The sequence below is a fragment of the Leucoraja erinacea genome, chromosome 3 (assembly GCF_028641065.1).
Source record: "Leucoraja erinacea ecotype New England chromosome 3, Leri_hhj_1, whole genome shotgun sequence".
NCBI lineage: Eukaryota > Metazoa > Chordata > Chondrichthyes > Rajiformes > Rajidae > Leucoraja > Leucoraja erinaceus.
Window position 1 is genome coordinate 29,882,372 of NC_073379.1, and position 17,010 is coordinate 29,899,381.

Here is a 17,010-nt window from a genome sequence, read left to right on the forward strand (position 1 = left end):
TCTCCGAGTTTGAATCAAGGGGAAAACTCGGGAGAATTCGCGAACAGCTCGGCCCTTAAATCAGACCCTGGGGATCTATCCATCTTCATTCACCTCAAAACCACCTTCTCATAATGTCACTTTGTTTCAGGATATCACTGTGCTTTTCCCAAAACTAGCTTCCATGATCTTCACGGCAGTAAATACAGAGGAGACTCAACTTTTCTTCACTATTGTAAACAAGATATAAAATTGCCTTCCCTGAGTTCTTTCTTAAGTTTATCTTTCTGGAAAAGCCTCACAAGTACATTCCATGAATTTACCTTCTACTCATTGCAGCAAGTATAGGATGTCTCTGTATGTGGATGTGGACATTACGCACAGTAGAGGGTGCTTGTGAGAATGGACTCTACAGGAGGTGTGGCAGGTGTGCAGGGTAGTCACAGAGCAGAGGTTTAGCCTAACATCGGTAGTGGGGAAACTGCTAGAGTCAGTTATTAAAGATGGGATAGCAGCACATTTGGAAAGTGGTGAAATCATTGGACAAAGTCAGCATGGATTTACGAAAGGTAAATCATGTCTGACGAATCATAGAATTTTTCGAGGATGTAACTAGTAGCGTGGATAGTGGAGAACCAGTGGATGTGGTGTATCTGGACTTCCAGAAGGCTTTCGACAAGGTCCCACATAAGAGATTAGTATACAAACTTAAAGCACATGGCATTGTGGGTTCAGTATTGATGTGGATAGAGAACTGGCTGGCAAACAGGAAGCAAAGAGTAGGAGTAAACGGGTCCTTTTCACAATGGCAGGCAGTGACTAGTGGGGTACCGCAAGGCTCAGTATTGGGACCCCAGCTATTTACAATATATATTAATGATCTGGATGAGGGAATTGAAGGCAATATCTCCAAGTTTGCGGATGACACTAAGCTGGGGGGGCAGTGTTAGGTGTGAGGAGGATGCTAGGAGACTGCAAGGTGACTTGGATAGGCTGGGTGAGTGGGCAAATGTTTGGCAGATGCAGTTTAATGTGGATAAATGTGAGGTTATCCATTTTGGTGGCAAAAAACGGGAAAGCAGATTATTATCTAAACGGTGGCCGATTGGGAAAGGGGGAGATGCAGCGAGACCTGGGTGTCATGGTACACCAGTCATTGAAGGTAGGCATGCAGGTGCAGCAGGCAGTAAAGAAAGCGAATGGTATGTTGGCTTTCATAGCAAGAGGATTTGAGTATAGGAGCAGGGAGGTTCTACTGCAGTTGTACAGGGTCTTGGTGAGACCACACCTGGAGTATTGCGTGCAGTTTTGGTCTCCAAATCTGAGGAAGGACATTATTGCCATAGAGGGAGTGCAGAGACGGTTCACCAGACTGATTCCTGGGATGTCAGGACTGTCTTATGAAGAAAGACTGGATAGACTTGGTTTATACTCTCTAGAATTTAGGAGATTGAGAGGGGATTTTATAGAAACTTACAAAATTCTTAAGGGGTTGGACAGGCTAGATGCAGGAAGGTTGTTCCCGATGTTGGGGAAGTCCAGGACAAGGGGTCACAGCTTAAGGATAAGGGGGAAATCCTTTAAAACCGAGATGAGGAGAACTTTTTTCACACAGAGAGTGGTGAATCTCTGGAACTCTCTGCCACAGAGGGTAGTTGAGGCCAGTTCATTGGCTATATTTAAGAGTGAGTTAGATGTGGCCCTTGTGGCCAAGGGGATCAGAGGGTATGGAGAGAAGGCAGGTACGGGATACTGAGTTGGATGATCAGCCATGATCATATTAAATGGCGGTGCAGGCTCGAAGGGCCGAATGGCCTACTGCACCTAATTTCTATGTTTCTATGTTTCTATATTACTGAAGTGGCTTCCTTGAGTTGTGTGCCAATATTCCCAGCGAGCATGTTCGATGTATGTAGAATGTTTCGACTTTTTGTGTAGCTGCGTGATATAACGTCATCAATGTATTAAACATAGGAAACTTATTTCATTTCTCATCAGTACTCTGGCGCCCTCCTATGGAAGTGTTAATAAGTTGGAAAAATGAAATCGCAGCAACACTGAAATTACAACTGCTGTTAAGCAAACTTGCAATTTAGTTTGCTTGAAATACAATTTCTGAATCCACACTGTACTTTTCAAGGTTCTACTTTCTAAGCTCACCTATCATTTGTGATGTTATAGTTTAAGAAATGTGCTGTCTGAAGAAGGGTCTCAACCCAAAACGTCACCTATTTCCTTTTCTCCAGAGAATCTGCCTGACCCTCTGAGTTACTCCAGCTTTTTGTGTCTATCTTTGGTTTAAACCAGCATCTGCAGTTCCATCCTGCACCTGCTGTTTTTATTGCATAATTTACTTGCTAGTTTAATATGTTGTGTGTGCTGGATAGTCTTCCAGTTCACGTTGTCAGGTGGCTGAGGTGAAGCATAGTGATTACATTTGAACTAAACCTGCAAAATAATGTCCCGGTTAGATCTGGAATTGCCACCATGGTGAATATTGCTGTATGCATACATCCTGTGTTATGTAGAGTATGTCCATGAAATAAGTTCCCTTCAAATTTTATGGATGATAAGCCAAGGAGAATGTCTCAGAATAAATGTGGTATCAATGTATCTTGAATATGATTTTAAAAGGACCTAACTCTCATTTCAATACATTGCAAACTCCACAGATATGAGAGGTTCCAAACAGCCCTCTGCCCATGCATGGACATTATACATCCAGTATCTGGCACCATTACCCTCTCTACTGAGCAGTCTACACCCTATAGCCAATTCTATCCCCTCTGTACATGGAACTCCACACCCAGGGGTTGCTTCCAATCTGTCTGCACAGTGCAGTGTACACTCTGGAGCTGGCTCCCTCTCCCTGTGTACTGGACACTGTGTATCCAGGGCGACATGGTGGCGCAGAGGTAGAGTTACTGCCTTACAGCGCCAGAGACCGGGTTTCAACCCTTACTACGGGTGCTTGTCTGTACGGCGCTTGTACGTTCTCCCCGTGACCTGCGTGGATTTTCTCTGGGATCTGCGGATTTCACCCACACTCCTAAGGCATACAGGTTTGTAGGTTAATAGGCTTGGTATAATTGTAAATTGACTCTAGTGTGTGTTGGGTAGTGTTAGTATGCAGGGATCGTTGGTCTGTGCGGACTGCGCTGTTGCACTAAACTAAACTGAACTATCCTGGCTGTGCACTTCCTACCTTCCGACAGTCACCAGTCTGTTGCTTGAAAGCATGTGAAGTGTTTTGGACATCCTGAGTTCATGAAAAGTGCAGGTGATCCAATTACAAGTGGAAAGGGTTGATGCATTCCCTGGATGCATAAATTTACAGTACTCTTCACCTTGCAAAACCCTTTCATTCATCTTGTTCTTCAATGGCAGAAATATTATTAGAATTGTCAAATAATTAATATTTGTATTTTGTTGATAACACCTATATATAAATTAAAACTGCACCATCTAATTGACAAACACTTGCATTGTAAATGTTCTTAAAATCCATACAATTGACATTCTTTGAATGCTGTGCCCTGTAATTAGAGTCAACGTGCAGTTTCAATGTTTATTACGTGCAAGTAATATACGTTGAGTGTATGACTTTTTCAGCCTGAGGAAGGGCCCTGACCCAAAATGTCACTTATCCATGCTCTCCTGAGTTGCTGCCTGACCTTCTGAGTTGCTCCAGCACTTTGTGTCTTCCTTTGTAAACCTGCACCAGCAGTTCCTTGTTTCTACATTCTTCTAAGTATATTACTTCATGGCCAAGTACTACAGGTTTACAAAACCCAGAGGCTATGATGGTGTTGGATTATAAGCAAACAAGGAGCTTGGCACTTTATTGAAAGTACATGGCATTGTGTGGAGGAGACCTGCAAGTCAACTGGTCAAGGTGATAAGCATATATATTGGCCTCATCTGTAACATGTTTTCAAATTTTTAACACGAATATACAAAATAAAAGAATGTGACTTGGTTATTATGACACAGAAAGAGGTCATTCAGTCGATCAGGTCCATGCTGGCTCCCAGTGAGCCAACCTCTTAAATTCCATCCCTCTATAGTCTTGTAGCTGATTCTCACGCGCCCATCAGTTCATTTTTGATTATTTTGCTGTTTAACTTATACCAACATCAACAAATTTGTGCATCTTTGACATGTGTAAGGAATCCGAAGTTCCCAGAGGAAACCCATATTGTCACAGAATGAATATGCAGACTCTATACAGACAGCGCCAAAGATCAGTGTCCCTGTGTCTCCCTTTCAAGGGAGATGCTAAAAATGCATTTCGTTGTCTCTGTACTGTACACTGACAATGACAATAAATTGAATCATTTCATTTTTTTTCATTTCATCAGGATTGAATCTGGGTACCTGGTGCTGTGAGAATTACTAAGCACTAATTACAAAATCACCATGAGCAGCAATATGCTACACACCCATCAAGCTCGATCAATCATTTAGTGGGGTCCTCCAGATAGGATCATCAGCCTCCTCCCTTAACCTGCTTGACCCCCCATAGCTTTTGACTCTTCTGTCATTCACAAGTCTGTGAATTTCTGCCTTGAATATTAGCAATTACTCCACCTCAACGATTCTCTAGCGTGAAGAATTGCAACAACAAACAGCCCTTCGTGAGAAAAAAATTGGCCCCATCTCTGAATTAATTGGGTAAGCCCTTATTCTGAAATTATGTCTCCTTGCGTCAGATTCTGCATAAGCAGATACATCCTCACTGGATCTGCTTGTCAAACACCCCTCCACCCCCCCAGAATCGTTTGCTGAGTAAATGGCTATATGCAAACTGTTTATGTTGTTTTCCTAATAATCTACTTGGTAACTGCTCGGCTCTTGACTACCTGAACCTGCAGAGTGGTGAACATGTCCCAGTCCAACACAGGCTCATCATTTCCATCCATCCAGTCCATTTTCACAGTGCATTGCATCAACAAGTTGGAAAGTATTGTCGAGAATGACTGTCACTCTGTTCATACCCTTTTCCTCTACTACTTTCTTGGAGATGATGCAGGAGCTTGAAAACCTGGGTCCAGACAGCTTTGTCCCTCTGTCCTCTGCGCTCTGACTCCTGAGCCAATCACCTGTGTCACATGCCATTCCCGGAAGTGCTGCCATGTACTCTTATTCTTAACTCTACCTCATCGGGTTATTCTGTTTAGAGATAGAGAGTGGAAACAGGCGTACCGGTCCATGCCAACCATTAATCACGCATCTTTCTATGTTATCCCACTTCCGCATCCACTCCCTGCACACTAGGAGCAGTTTACAGAGGCCAGTTAACCCATAAACACGTGTGTTTGGGATGTGGATGCGCCTCGAGGAACATCACGGGGAGCACATGCAAACTCCACACAGACAGCACCTGAGGTCAGGATCGAACCCAGGAATCGTGTGAGGCAGCAGCTCTACCAGTTACCCCACTGTGCTGCCCTTTATTGTACATTACAGTTCTTTTGCACAACAATCTTGCATCATTCTGCTCTTTTGCATGTCATTGCATTTATTGATGTATTTATTATGACTATTAATTTGTTTACTCTGTGAGCTTCAATGAACAATGAATTTCACCTTGATGTGTATGACAATAAACTCTGATCAAATTTAATATTACCTTCATAAAAGATAAATGGAAGATATTAATGCTGTACCACACTGGTCTTAATGTTTTGAAGGTATTCCCAAGCCCTCCATCAGCTGGACAAAGGAACAGGCTACACTTGGTGCAAATGTTCATCTTTTCCAGGATGGATCTCTCTCAATAATCAAAGCTAACCCAGCCAACCAAGGATTATATTCCTGTGTGGTGCTGAATACCCAAGGCCAGGCAACAGCAGCAACAAATCTGATATTACATGGTAAGAGAGATGCCTTCATCACATCACACGCAGTGCACCCGGCTTATCACCAATCTCTGAGGGAGTTCTAATGCTTGGGATCATTGCTGCTGCCAAGCAGTGATGGCACTCTCACTGTGTTTTGTTTCCTAACCACTCTTTCCTAACCACTCGTATTACCACTTTAAATATTCTGTTTTCTGCCCTCCTTCCAGTTAAACACCATCTGTTCAAAATTCAATTTGCTACAGATCCCCCAAGAGCCTTTCCAGAATTTAAGGACTTGATGTTGAAGTTAGCAGGGGCAGGGTACGACTTTCATGCTGTACTTGCCTCTAGTCCTGGCACCAAAGAGTTGCTGAGTTTGGGAAGCAATGTTCTGATTGGTAAGTGACTTATTTTATCTTAATCCATGTTGGATTCTACACGTGCATATTTTCCCAAAGTAGGAGGTTAGAAAAATAGAATTTCGAGGTGTTCCATTGCCTTGGAAATTTGATCTTTGGTTAGTGTTATGATTAAGGTGTAAATGTCTCAAAGTGCTTCACATAAAGTATGATTTTATGTAAGAAAGCATAGCAATCCATTTTCACAAGATGACACAGCACAGAAGCAGGCCAGTTGGCACGTCGTACCTGCATTGAATTTTTGAAAGAATTATCAAATTAATTTTACTTCCTTGCAAATTTTCCATGCAAATAACAAATCAAATTTGCTTTTATATGAAGGGGAGACATTGGCTGAGACAGGAAGCATTCAAATATTGCTAATGGATTATTATCCCATTCTAAGATTAAAACCTCTCTCCTGTGCCATCTCTCCCACTCTGCATTCCATTTTATGTTTGCATGGAATAACCACACGAGACATGGATTTACATAAATGACGAAGTGCCATCAACTGTACAAATAACAGCATTGACCCTTTTTGGTAAGAATTGACTCTATCCTACATAGTGAAGGCTGCAAGCATAATCAAGGTATGTGCAGGCTTTCAGAAATAGTTGAAAGTGGACCCATGCCAGTCCTGCAGAGACTGCTGGGGAGGTAACAACAAGATCTAGATCAACAGGAAAGGTGGGCTCGGGAATGGCAGGTGGAGCTTAACTTGGACAGGTGCATAGTGGTGCACTTTAGGACATTAAACCAGGGCAGAGCATATGCAGTAAATGACAATTCTGGGGACAATTCTGCTACTTGCATCAATAAAAATCCCTCTATATACACTGATCCTAATGGCCCTGTCTCATGGTGCAAGTCCACCCACGAGTGATCCAGAGTGAAAGAAAAAAATCACACTTGTGGTTGTCTACGAGATTCCAAGTTTGGAATGCGCAGGCGTCATTAATCTGTCTGGGGTGACAAGGTTCTTGGGTTAGGCTGGGATCATTCTCTGCTCTCATCTCTCTCTTTCTGTGTGTGCATTAGCAGGGGGAAGAGCGGTCTATCTCGCTGGGGCACGAAACCTCTGCCACCTGCCCCTTGCAGCCATCAACTTGTTTGTTCCTTTGGTGTGCCTCATCTGCCCTGCTCCCATCTCAGCCCTGCCCCAGCTCTCTGCCCAATTCTCTTGGAAATATCGCTTCCGCTGCTGTAACGAGGAGGGGTCCGGCTGGCTGGCTTGGTGGGTGGGCAGGGAGGGGGAGTGGGTACAAACCACCAAATCCATTGGCAAAAGTCGGGCAGAGACGTGTAGAACTCACGTTTCTCTCTCCATCATATACGTGGGAATTCCCTCAATATGGTCACTTTCCACATGTCTACCAAAGACTACCAAAGTGTCTGCCCACACAGTCAGTAAACCTCTCCTACACTTGTCTCCCATACTAAGTCACCCCCAACCCCCCGCTGAGTTAAAGAGTGCCCACGGTATACTCACGAGTCACTACGGTAAACGCACGAGCTACTACGTTCTTACAATGAGTTTAAAAGTTTAAAATTTTTACTTCAAGAGTAAATTTGACTCGTGGAAATCTTTCATCATGTTGAAAGGTTTTCACGAGTTAACAAGTTTCCCGAGCATGGACCTTCCTGGTCCATGTTCTATTCTTACTGGCTTTGGATATGTTATAAATATTCATGGCCCGCGTCAGTGGAACCAGCAGCCTGATAAGATGAAGAGAATCTTTCACACAAAAGTATGCACCTAAATAGTAAGATTAAATGAGAACTTACCAGTTTGAAGTTTGATCGTTATTTTATGAGGAGGACGTTGAAGGAATACGTGAAGAACCCCACCAGGACGCATGCGTGTCATTCTTCAAAGCAGCGGTGTGAAATCACAGATAACTGTAATGACTTAAACATAGTAAGATTAGAGAAAGAAATACCAGTTGAGTATATGATCATGGGTGGGAGCGGAGGGCACGTATTCCCTCAACGTACTCCTCATAAAATAACGATCAAACCTCGAACTGGTAAGTTCTCGTTTAATCTTACTATTTTACTTCGGAGTCACGTGAGTGACTACGTGAAGATTTCAAAGCTCTGTGATTTTATGCCGTGGAAACGAGTCCATGCATCACATCTGCCTTAATGACTGTAGGAGGAATTGTGTCAACATAATTTAGACATGAATCCGACATTGAAATCCATGAAATTTATTAACACAAAATTATAACCCCTATTTATGGGGCAAATTAAATTACAAAACTTAAAATTGTTTCTGCAAACGTTCCAGGTTTCATGACTGGTTTATGATAAAATAGTTGGAATGTTATTTCCCCTGACCATCCTGCTGCCTTGAGGATTTGGTACATCCAACTGCATAGCTGCCGATGTAGCTGCAGCCCTGGTGGAATGAGATTTTAAAATATTAGTATCCACCCCAGCCTGTGTTAGAACCTGTTTCAGCCATCTTGAGATGGTGACCGATGGTCTGGACCGTCACCTCTTTTGTGTGTTCGCTTATGGCTGACTAAAAGTTTCCTTTTTGTGTACCTCATTTTCCTCTGATGATCCTTCGTTTTCTCATTGTATATGATTTTCGTTTTCAAATGTCTTACTATACAGAGAGCGATCATCTGTTGGGTAAGACCTAAATTCTATATTGAGGCCTGCTGATCCCTGTCTGTTCTGCTTTACTAATTCATAAATATGAAACGTAATATTTTCAGATGAAGAAGTCATGTTGTCCAGTCTTAATTTATGTAATGACTGTACCCTTTGTGCCATGACCAATGCCATTAGCATGACTGTTTTTAATGTCAGTCTATGTAGGGACAGAGCTGTTGCTGGAGACCAATTCCTGAGCATCTTCAGGACAATACTCACATCCCATATTTGGGAGTGCCTGGTTCTTGGGGGATTGGTATTAAAAATTCCCCTCATAAGTTTTGTTACCAGTGGGTGAGTTCCAACAGAGTGACGCTCTGTTCCTTGCCATAGATAAGTTGATAGGGCACTTCTGGCGCAGTTGATGGCACTATAACTGAGCCCCTCATCATAATGGAGGCCTGCCAGGTATTCCAGAACAGACGGGATGTTCATATCTCTGTAGGTGATGCTGTTTTTGTGACAATACATCTCCCACTTCCTGATATAGACCAGATACTGTTTTTTGGTGGACTGTCTTTGGGCCGCCGAAATCATGTTCACTGTTCGGTCCGTCAGCCCCAGCTGTAGTAGAGGTATTTTTAAACTCTACTCTAATAAATTCAAATAGTTATGGCATGGGTGGCTATCCCTTGTTACGGGATGAACCAATCAGCCTGGTCTATTCGGGATGGTGATACATGGTTCTAATACCATGTTCAGTATCACTGGGAACCATGGTTGAGTAGGCCAATCGGGTACTACCAAAATACCAGATGCAGAGTCTTGCTGTATTTTCCTTAATACCCGACTGATGAGGCAGAAAGGAGGGAATGCATAAATAAACAATTTCCCCCAATGCAGCGAAAATGCATCTGTCGCCGCTGCCCCAGGGTCTGGTTCCCACGAAACATAATTTGATAACTGGTGATTAAGCCTGGATGCAAATAGATCGATATCTGGTGTTCCATATCGTGCTGTAATATCAGCAAATACTTTTTTAATCAACATCCATTTGGTGTTTTCATTAAATTTGCGTGACCTGGTGTCTGCCACTAAATTTAGTTTACCTGGTAGGTAAGTAGCTGATATCCAAATATCTCTCTGGATACACCACTGCCAAATTGTATTAGCCAGATTGTCACATGATGTCGATTTGTTTCCACCCATGTGGTTGATATATGCTACCACGGTGGTATTGTCAATCTGTAGTCTAAATGCTGGTGATATGACCCAGTACAATATGACTTTAGGCCATAGAATGCACCCAACATTTCCAGGTAGTTTATGCCCAGTGTGAGTAATAATGATGCCTCCTGAGCAGTTCATCTACCTCCACAGCTGGAGATGGAATTGGTGGCACCCCAACCAAGTGCACTGGCATCAGTTTGTAGCACCATTGAAAGTTGCTGATAATGATTGGATTGAAACAAAGCCAAATGTTATCTATCCACCATTTTAGTTCCATGGTAGCTTCATTGGTCTGTCAAAATGACCAGCATTGATTTTGAGTGCTTGTATTTTTGCTCTCTGTAAATTTTGGTAATGTAAAGGTCCAAATTGTGTGGCTGGAAAAGCAGCCACCATTTTGCCAATTACTTTTGCTACCAATCTGATGGATGGTTTACTGATGTCAATGAGGTTATTGCAAGCCTCTATTAAGTCTATAGCCTTTCCCTTTGGCAAAGTCACCGACATGTGAACTGAGTCAATGGTGAACCCCAAATAGTCCATAGTAGTGGAAGGCGTTAATTTAGATTTAACTGGATGGATAATAAACCCCAGTTTTTCAAATAACTGTTTTGTGGCTGTTACAGTTTGTTTGGCCAATTCCAAAGTTTTGCCCACAATAAGTATGTCATCTAGATATGCCATGACCATGTGTTTTCGTTTCCGTAGAAACGCTAGGGCTGGTTTCAAAATTTTTGTGAACAGCCTGGGGGCTGATGTTAACCCATTTGGCAGCGCTCTATACTGCCAGTGCTGTCCCATCCAGTTGAATTTTAAGTAACATCTGTGGTCACCTCGTATAGGCACTGAATAGTAAGCATCTTTTAAATCGATGCTAGCCATGAAGTAACCTTTGGAAATCAATTGTTTAGCAGTAACAAAGGTTTCCATTTTTAAATGAATATATTGTACAAATGTATTCAATTTGGTCAGATCTATGATGATGCGACAACCACCATCTTTTTTGTTTTTGGTAAATATATTGGACACGAATTCTAGCGGTTCATGTTGGGATTTTTCAATTACACCTTTTGCGTAAAGCCGCTCCAGTTCAGCATGCGCTTCTGATTTCTCTTTACCAGAAAGTACGAACATTCGGTTCGGTATATGTTGAACTGGAGGGCTGTACTTGTGTATAAATTCTATTGTATATCCCTGGATACTGCTTAAAATATAAGTATCGGTAGTTAACATACTCCATGCATCCAGAAAGGAGTGTAATCTCCCCCCAACCTCCATGCTCCCTGTATTTTGTAGGGAACCAGACCCACCTACCTCCATAGTTACCAGTGGCAGGTTTACTTCTTTTTGTAAATCCTTCGTTGATGTTGAGGCGGTGGTGTCTGGGTTTGTGGTTTGGTTGATGTTGGAGGTTCGCGTATCTTCCAAGAAGGCCGGCCTGGGCCATGGCCTAAAAAAGACTCATGTTTGGTGTACCGGACCTTCGAGCTTTCACCAGTCGGTCTTGTTCTACTGGTGGGTGCGTAGGGGTGCTGTCTATGGCTGTAGTGGGTTTTTGATGAAGTCCCTTTTATGAGTCCCAGGGTTTTTGCTTCCTCATCGAGCTCCTTGACTTGCTTCGATAGGTTACCTCCAAATAGTAGTATTGGTGGTTTTATGTTCCCAAGTTTGCACAGACCCGCAAATTTCGGATTTAAAGTGGGTCGGATGGCACTCTTCCTGATGCTGTTTATCTCATATTGAGTGTTGCAAAGCAATGCCAGTGCATCCTGTTGGTCCTGGGACATGTCCTTCTCATCCACTGTGCGGGGGAATGCTGTTATCCCTGCTGCTAGGAGTTTTAATACCTTTTGGAGTTTGATATCCATGCCTCTAACTCCTATTCCAATATGTTTCCATTTACAAGTATTGACTACTGGAACATTCAGGGATATACAGTTACCTAGTGCCAGGTGTCTTGACGTGGTGTCCAATACAGCCTGTTCTTGTAGCTGGTTAAAGGACATATAGTCTATACTGGCAGCAGGCTTTTGCTCCAGGTTATGGCCAGTCTGGTCTGGCTGTATGAAGTTGGACACCATGTCCAGTAGATTTTCTTGTTCCTGCACCCTCTGCACACTTGATTTTTCTTCTGCAAACCCCTCTTCAGGATCAGCCCAGTACTGACCCGCAGTGCTCCCCTCTGATGAGGGAGAAGCACTGTGCAGCCCTACAAGAGGTGCTGCTGTGGGTTTTCCATAGAGCCCACAGTGACTCGACTCCATCTCCCGGAGCCTGTCACGTTGGAACAAATGCTCCACACACCGCTCCATCCGGCTCCAGTGCTCACGGTCGCTGGCCGCCCGCGGCTGCTCAAAGTCGGACTCCTCTGAGTCCACGACTTTGTTAGTTTTGTGTCTTGCCTTACCGCCCGGCCGCGGAGTGGATCTGGCCGGTGCGGAGGCGACATCGGGCACAGCTGATCCCATTATTGGTGATTCAAGTGCCGCTGGCCACTGCTGGCTGCCCGCTACTCCGCGGTCCTCCCCCACCAGCTTTGTCGCAGCCCTCGTTGCTTTCTTCGATTTGTCCATGCTCCCCACCTGTAAATTGGTATGGGAAACACAAAAGACCGCAGAGTAACTATTACCTGCAGGTGCCGGCTTTTAAACTGCCGCTGCGGGGGAACGTCGTTCCACCCCGCCTGACGTTTCGCAATGCGTGTAGCGATATAACACGCATGCGTCCTGGCGGGGTTCTTCACATAGTCACTCACGTGACTCCGAAGTAAAATTATACACAGACTCTCATACACATGAAAACCATGTACTCTCACTCTCCCACCCACACCAACGAATGCACATGCACAATTATTGAAGAAATCTGAGTCTGAAGAAGGATCTTGACCCAAAACGTTACCCATTCCTCTCGAGAGTTGCTGCCCGTCTCCCTGAGTTACTCCAGCTTTTTGTGTTTATCTTTGGTTTAAACCAGCTTCTGCAGTTCCTTCCTACACATATGCACAATTATCTACATTAATTTACTTTCACACATGCCTACTCTCACTCATTTACTCATACTTTCTCCCGCATGCCCAAACACGCTTACACTTGCACATAATAACTTGCGTTTTTAGACGTTTAATCGCACATCCGTGTATCCCCACACATCCGTGTTTCCCGACGCATTCTCAATTACATTCACACCAAGAGGCATGCACTGTCCACCCCATCATCATGCACCCTGTCCAGCTGAGGGGCTCACACTGATGTCCTGATGATATGTGGTTTGCTGCCCCTGGCATAGTGCAATGTTGAGCGGGGTGGAGGTCCCTGCTCTCAGGCTGCTCATTCCTGGCCCATGACTGTTTATTGTAGGAGCTGCCTCTTCCCCAGACCTGGGGAAAATCTCCAGTGCTAATTGTGGAGAAAAACTGACTGCCAAATGGACACAAGCCATTCTCCACCCACAGGTTCGTATCAAAGAGCAGTAGACAGGACTGGCTCATCTTGTTTCATTTGCCACCAAAGGACTAAGTTTATTGCTATGTAGTCTTTGAGCAGTTTACATCAGTTTCTTTGTGGCTGGTGTCACTAATGCACACCAAGCAGATTTATTGTGAGTATGACTCTGCTCATTTCAAACTGCTCCCTGTTTACTGAAGAAGTTTAAAAACTGAATTTGGTGTAAATCTAGAATATAAAGAGACAGATGAGTGGCAGGTACTACCAGCAGGGTGAATACTTCCAGCTCATTGCCCAGGCAGTGTGAATGACAAGTGTAGGTGCAATGCAAGAAATTTATTACTCAGGTCCTCCACCAGAGAATGCAGAAACAAACAAGTAACGTGAAACTCAAAGAAAAGTCAGGAAAGTGAGGATCTGGGAAATAATAGAATAGAAGTAAGAAAAGGACGAGAGGTGGAGTCAAACATTCCCCATGAGTTCCATTTGCCAGCCAATGGATGTTGGTGGTAGCAGAATTAGCTCCGGATACATCCAGTTTCCAGCCCCGCGACGTGGATGGTTCTGCTATGGGGCCACCAAAATGTATAAAAATGGCCTTTATTAAAATCTGACAATGTGCACTTTAACCACATGTGATTTAATAAATAAATAAAATAAAAATTAAAAAATTAAAAAATGAAAAAAAACAAAAAAAACCACATGTGATTTTTTTTTATTCCATTACAAATCTTAAATTGTGGAGTACCGAGGAAAATAAATAAATATGTGTCTTTGTCCCAAACATTATGGAGGGCACTGTATAGTTTGGCACAGATTTACCTAAGTAACTGGCTACATTATGAGTAATTCAATGAAGCATATGAGCACTTAACATCCAGTAGACAATGGTCTGTAACAAATGAGCCTGGCCCTGCTGTAAAACACCATTCTTCAACAATAAATGCAAGCCAAGGCCCTGTAAAACATGAATCATTTTCTATATCTCAGGAGCTAAGAGAGACGTCAACAAATAAATTCACCACCATCTTTGATGCATCAGCAATTGAAGAAGGTATTTGGATATCAAAATCTCAGACCAGGCACAAAGCTCTTGGTTTACTGGGCAGCATAATCCTTACAGTCTTAGTTCCTTCTAAAACTTGAACTATTAATCAATTACCACCAACGCTGTCTGTGCAAAACCTTCACATCCATTGCCGGATAAGCAACCCAATGTCAGTGCTCTCTCCAGTACCAACATCTCCAGCATTGAATATCGCCAACAATAAATGCAAGCCAAGGCCCTGGCTCGAAGGGCCGAATGGCCTACTCCTGCACTCTATTTAAGCCTTTGTTAAAACCAAGCGAGTGGACAAGATTCAAGCATTGCGTGTCCTTGAAAAATTACAAAATCCATACAGCGTAGAACAGTATATTACCAGAACAGGCCCTTCAGCCCATGATGTCTATGCCACTCATGGTGTATCCTTCTGCCTACACATGCTCCATATCCTTCCATTCCCTGCATATTAATGTGCCTATCTACAAGTCCCCTAAAAGCCACTATCACATCAGAATGCCATTATCGTATCGCATCGCCTCTGACACTTGGCCCATGACCACTCAGGATGCCACTGAGAACCGCAAGGCTATGCAGTACACAGACATCCAGTGTAAATGGTGGAAGGTGTGCACCACACCATCTGCCTTGATGCCATCTGCTTCCCTATATGCTCAATCAGGTGATTCTATTGCAACTGTAGAAGAGTCTGCTGCTCCCAGTGTTTCTTCATTAGTCAGCACAGAGCCCACATTAATGGAGTGGATTAAGTCATTCACGATCACGAGGGACTGACTAAGAAGAATAATGTGAAAGCCACTGTGTTAGTGTTGAAGGTATCACACCCACGTCTGCAAACCTCTACATCTGGTACACAAATGTCACTGCTAACATTGCTAAAAGTTGGCAGTGTTTTATCTGGCCATGTCAGCAGTCAAAGTATGACAACTGTAAATTGATGGCCGACTTTACACATGTAAATAGTTACTGGTGAGTGATATTCAACAGCAGGCTAGCTTCATTTAAAGGCTTAAATTATAATGTTCAAGAAGGAACTGCAGATGCTGGAAGATCGAAGGTACACAAAAATGCTGGAGGAACTCAGCGGGTGCAGCAGCATCTATAAAGCGAAGGAAATAGGTAACGTTTGAGAGGAAATTGAATTCAAACGCATCTCAAAATTAGCCAAGACCAGTTTCACCCTCCCTTTATAGAGAGAGGTTGTGCAGGCTAGGACTTTATTTGTTGGTGTGTTGGAGACTGAGGGGTGATACAAAATCATTTGAGGCATAGAAAGGGTAAATGGATCTAGCCTTTTTTCCAGGTTTGGAGAATGAAGAACTAAAGCTTTCGATAATATAATGAAGAATTTTTAAATCTCTCAAAATGGGAAACATTATTTCTTTCCCTTGTTCTTGCCACTTGTGCATACTATGGATTTCTCAACACATTGCGTGAGATTGTTTTTAAGAATACATTTTCAGTGCTAATTTGCTCCTTTTGTTTATCAATGTTGCAAAATTTTGAGATTTTAAAAATCAAGTCTGCAATTTATCCCATCAGATAAAGCACAAAAAGAAGTTTAATTTGACACCTAATTCACTTTCATATCTTCATTATTAAAAAGGTTATGGCCGTTTTCATACTCGGAAATTAGCATCTTGTCCCCTATTGCTTTTCCATTGACTTAACACAAAAGCTGTGATCGAGGACATTCAAAAGCCCATAACTTTCGTAAAAATTAAGAGAATTGAATGAAATTTTCAGTTTTTATAGATTGAAGCATTCTGAAACAAATATAAAACATCTTACTTGGACGACCTGAAATTAAAGCATATAATTAGTTAATTATCTATTCGTAGCTAATTACAAAATTGACCGTTGTGATGGAAATGGTAATAAACACCCAGACTGCCTTGAAAATTCAAAAATGTGATATTCTCAAGATCAGAACTTTAATATTATTGTATTATTTGCTGTAAGTCCATAACGGATAGGTAAATAAATTACAATTTCTAGCAATTCAGTCTTCATGGAGAAGATCAGTTGCTAGCTGGTACATTGGCATATCATAATCAGTAGCATCATCATACTCCTCAGATTGTAACCAATAATAGTAAGATTAAACGAGAACTTACCAGTTTGAAGTTTGATCTGTATTTTATGAGGAGTTACGATGAGGGATTACGTGAAGAAGCCCGCTCAGGGCGCAGGCGCGGCATGCTTCCAAGCAGCGGTGTGGAATCACAGACAGACACACGTATTTGAAGTAACATAGTGAAGAATAAAGAGACATCAATTATCAGTTTGATCCATGTAATGAGGGTGGGAGCGGAGGGCACGTAATCCCTCATCGTAACCTCATAAAATACAGATCAAACTTCAAACTGGTAAGTTCTCGTTTAATCTTACTATTTTACTTCGGAGTCACGTGAGTGACTTCGTGAAGATTTCAAAGCTCTGTGATT

The 17,010-nt window shown here is 42.7% G+C and overlaps 1 protein-coding gene across 1 annotated transcript in view; it reads left to right on the forward strand.

Annotated features, from left to right (window-relative positions):
- The window catches only part of LOC129694031 (ADAMTS-like protein 1), a 67,705-nt gene that overhangs the window by 24,949 nt on the left and 25,746 nt on the right, over positions 1 to 17,010 (forward strand). Inside the window, 2 exon segments of the mRNA XM_055630761.1 lie at positions 5,673 to 5,855; positions 6,050 to 6,220. Coding sequence (XP_055486736.1) covers positions 5,673 to 5,855; positions 6,050 to 6,220 — 354 coding nt within the window.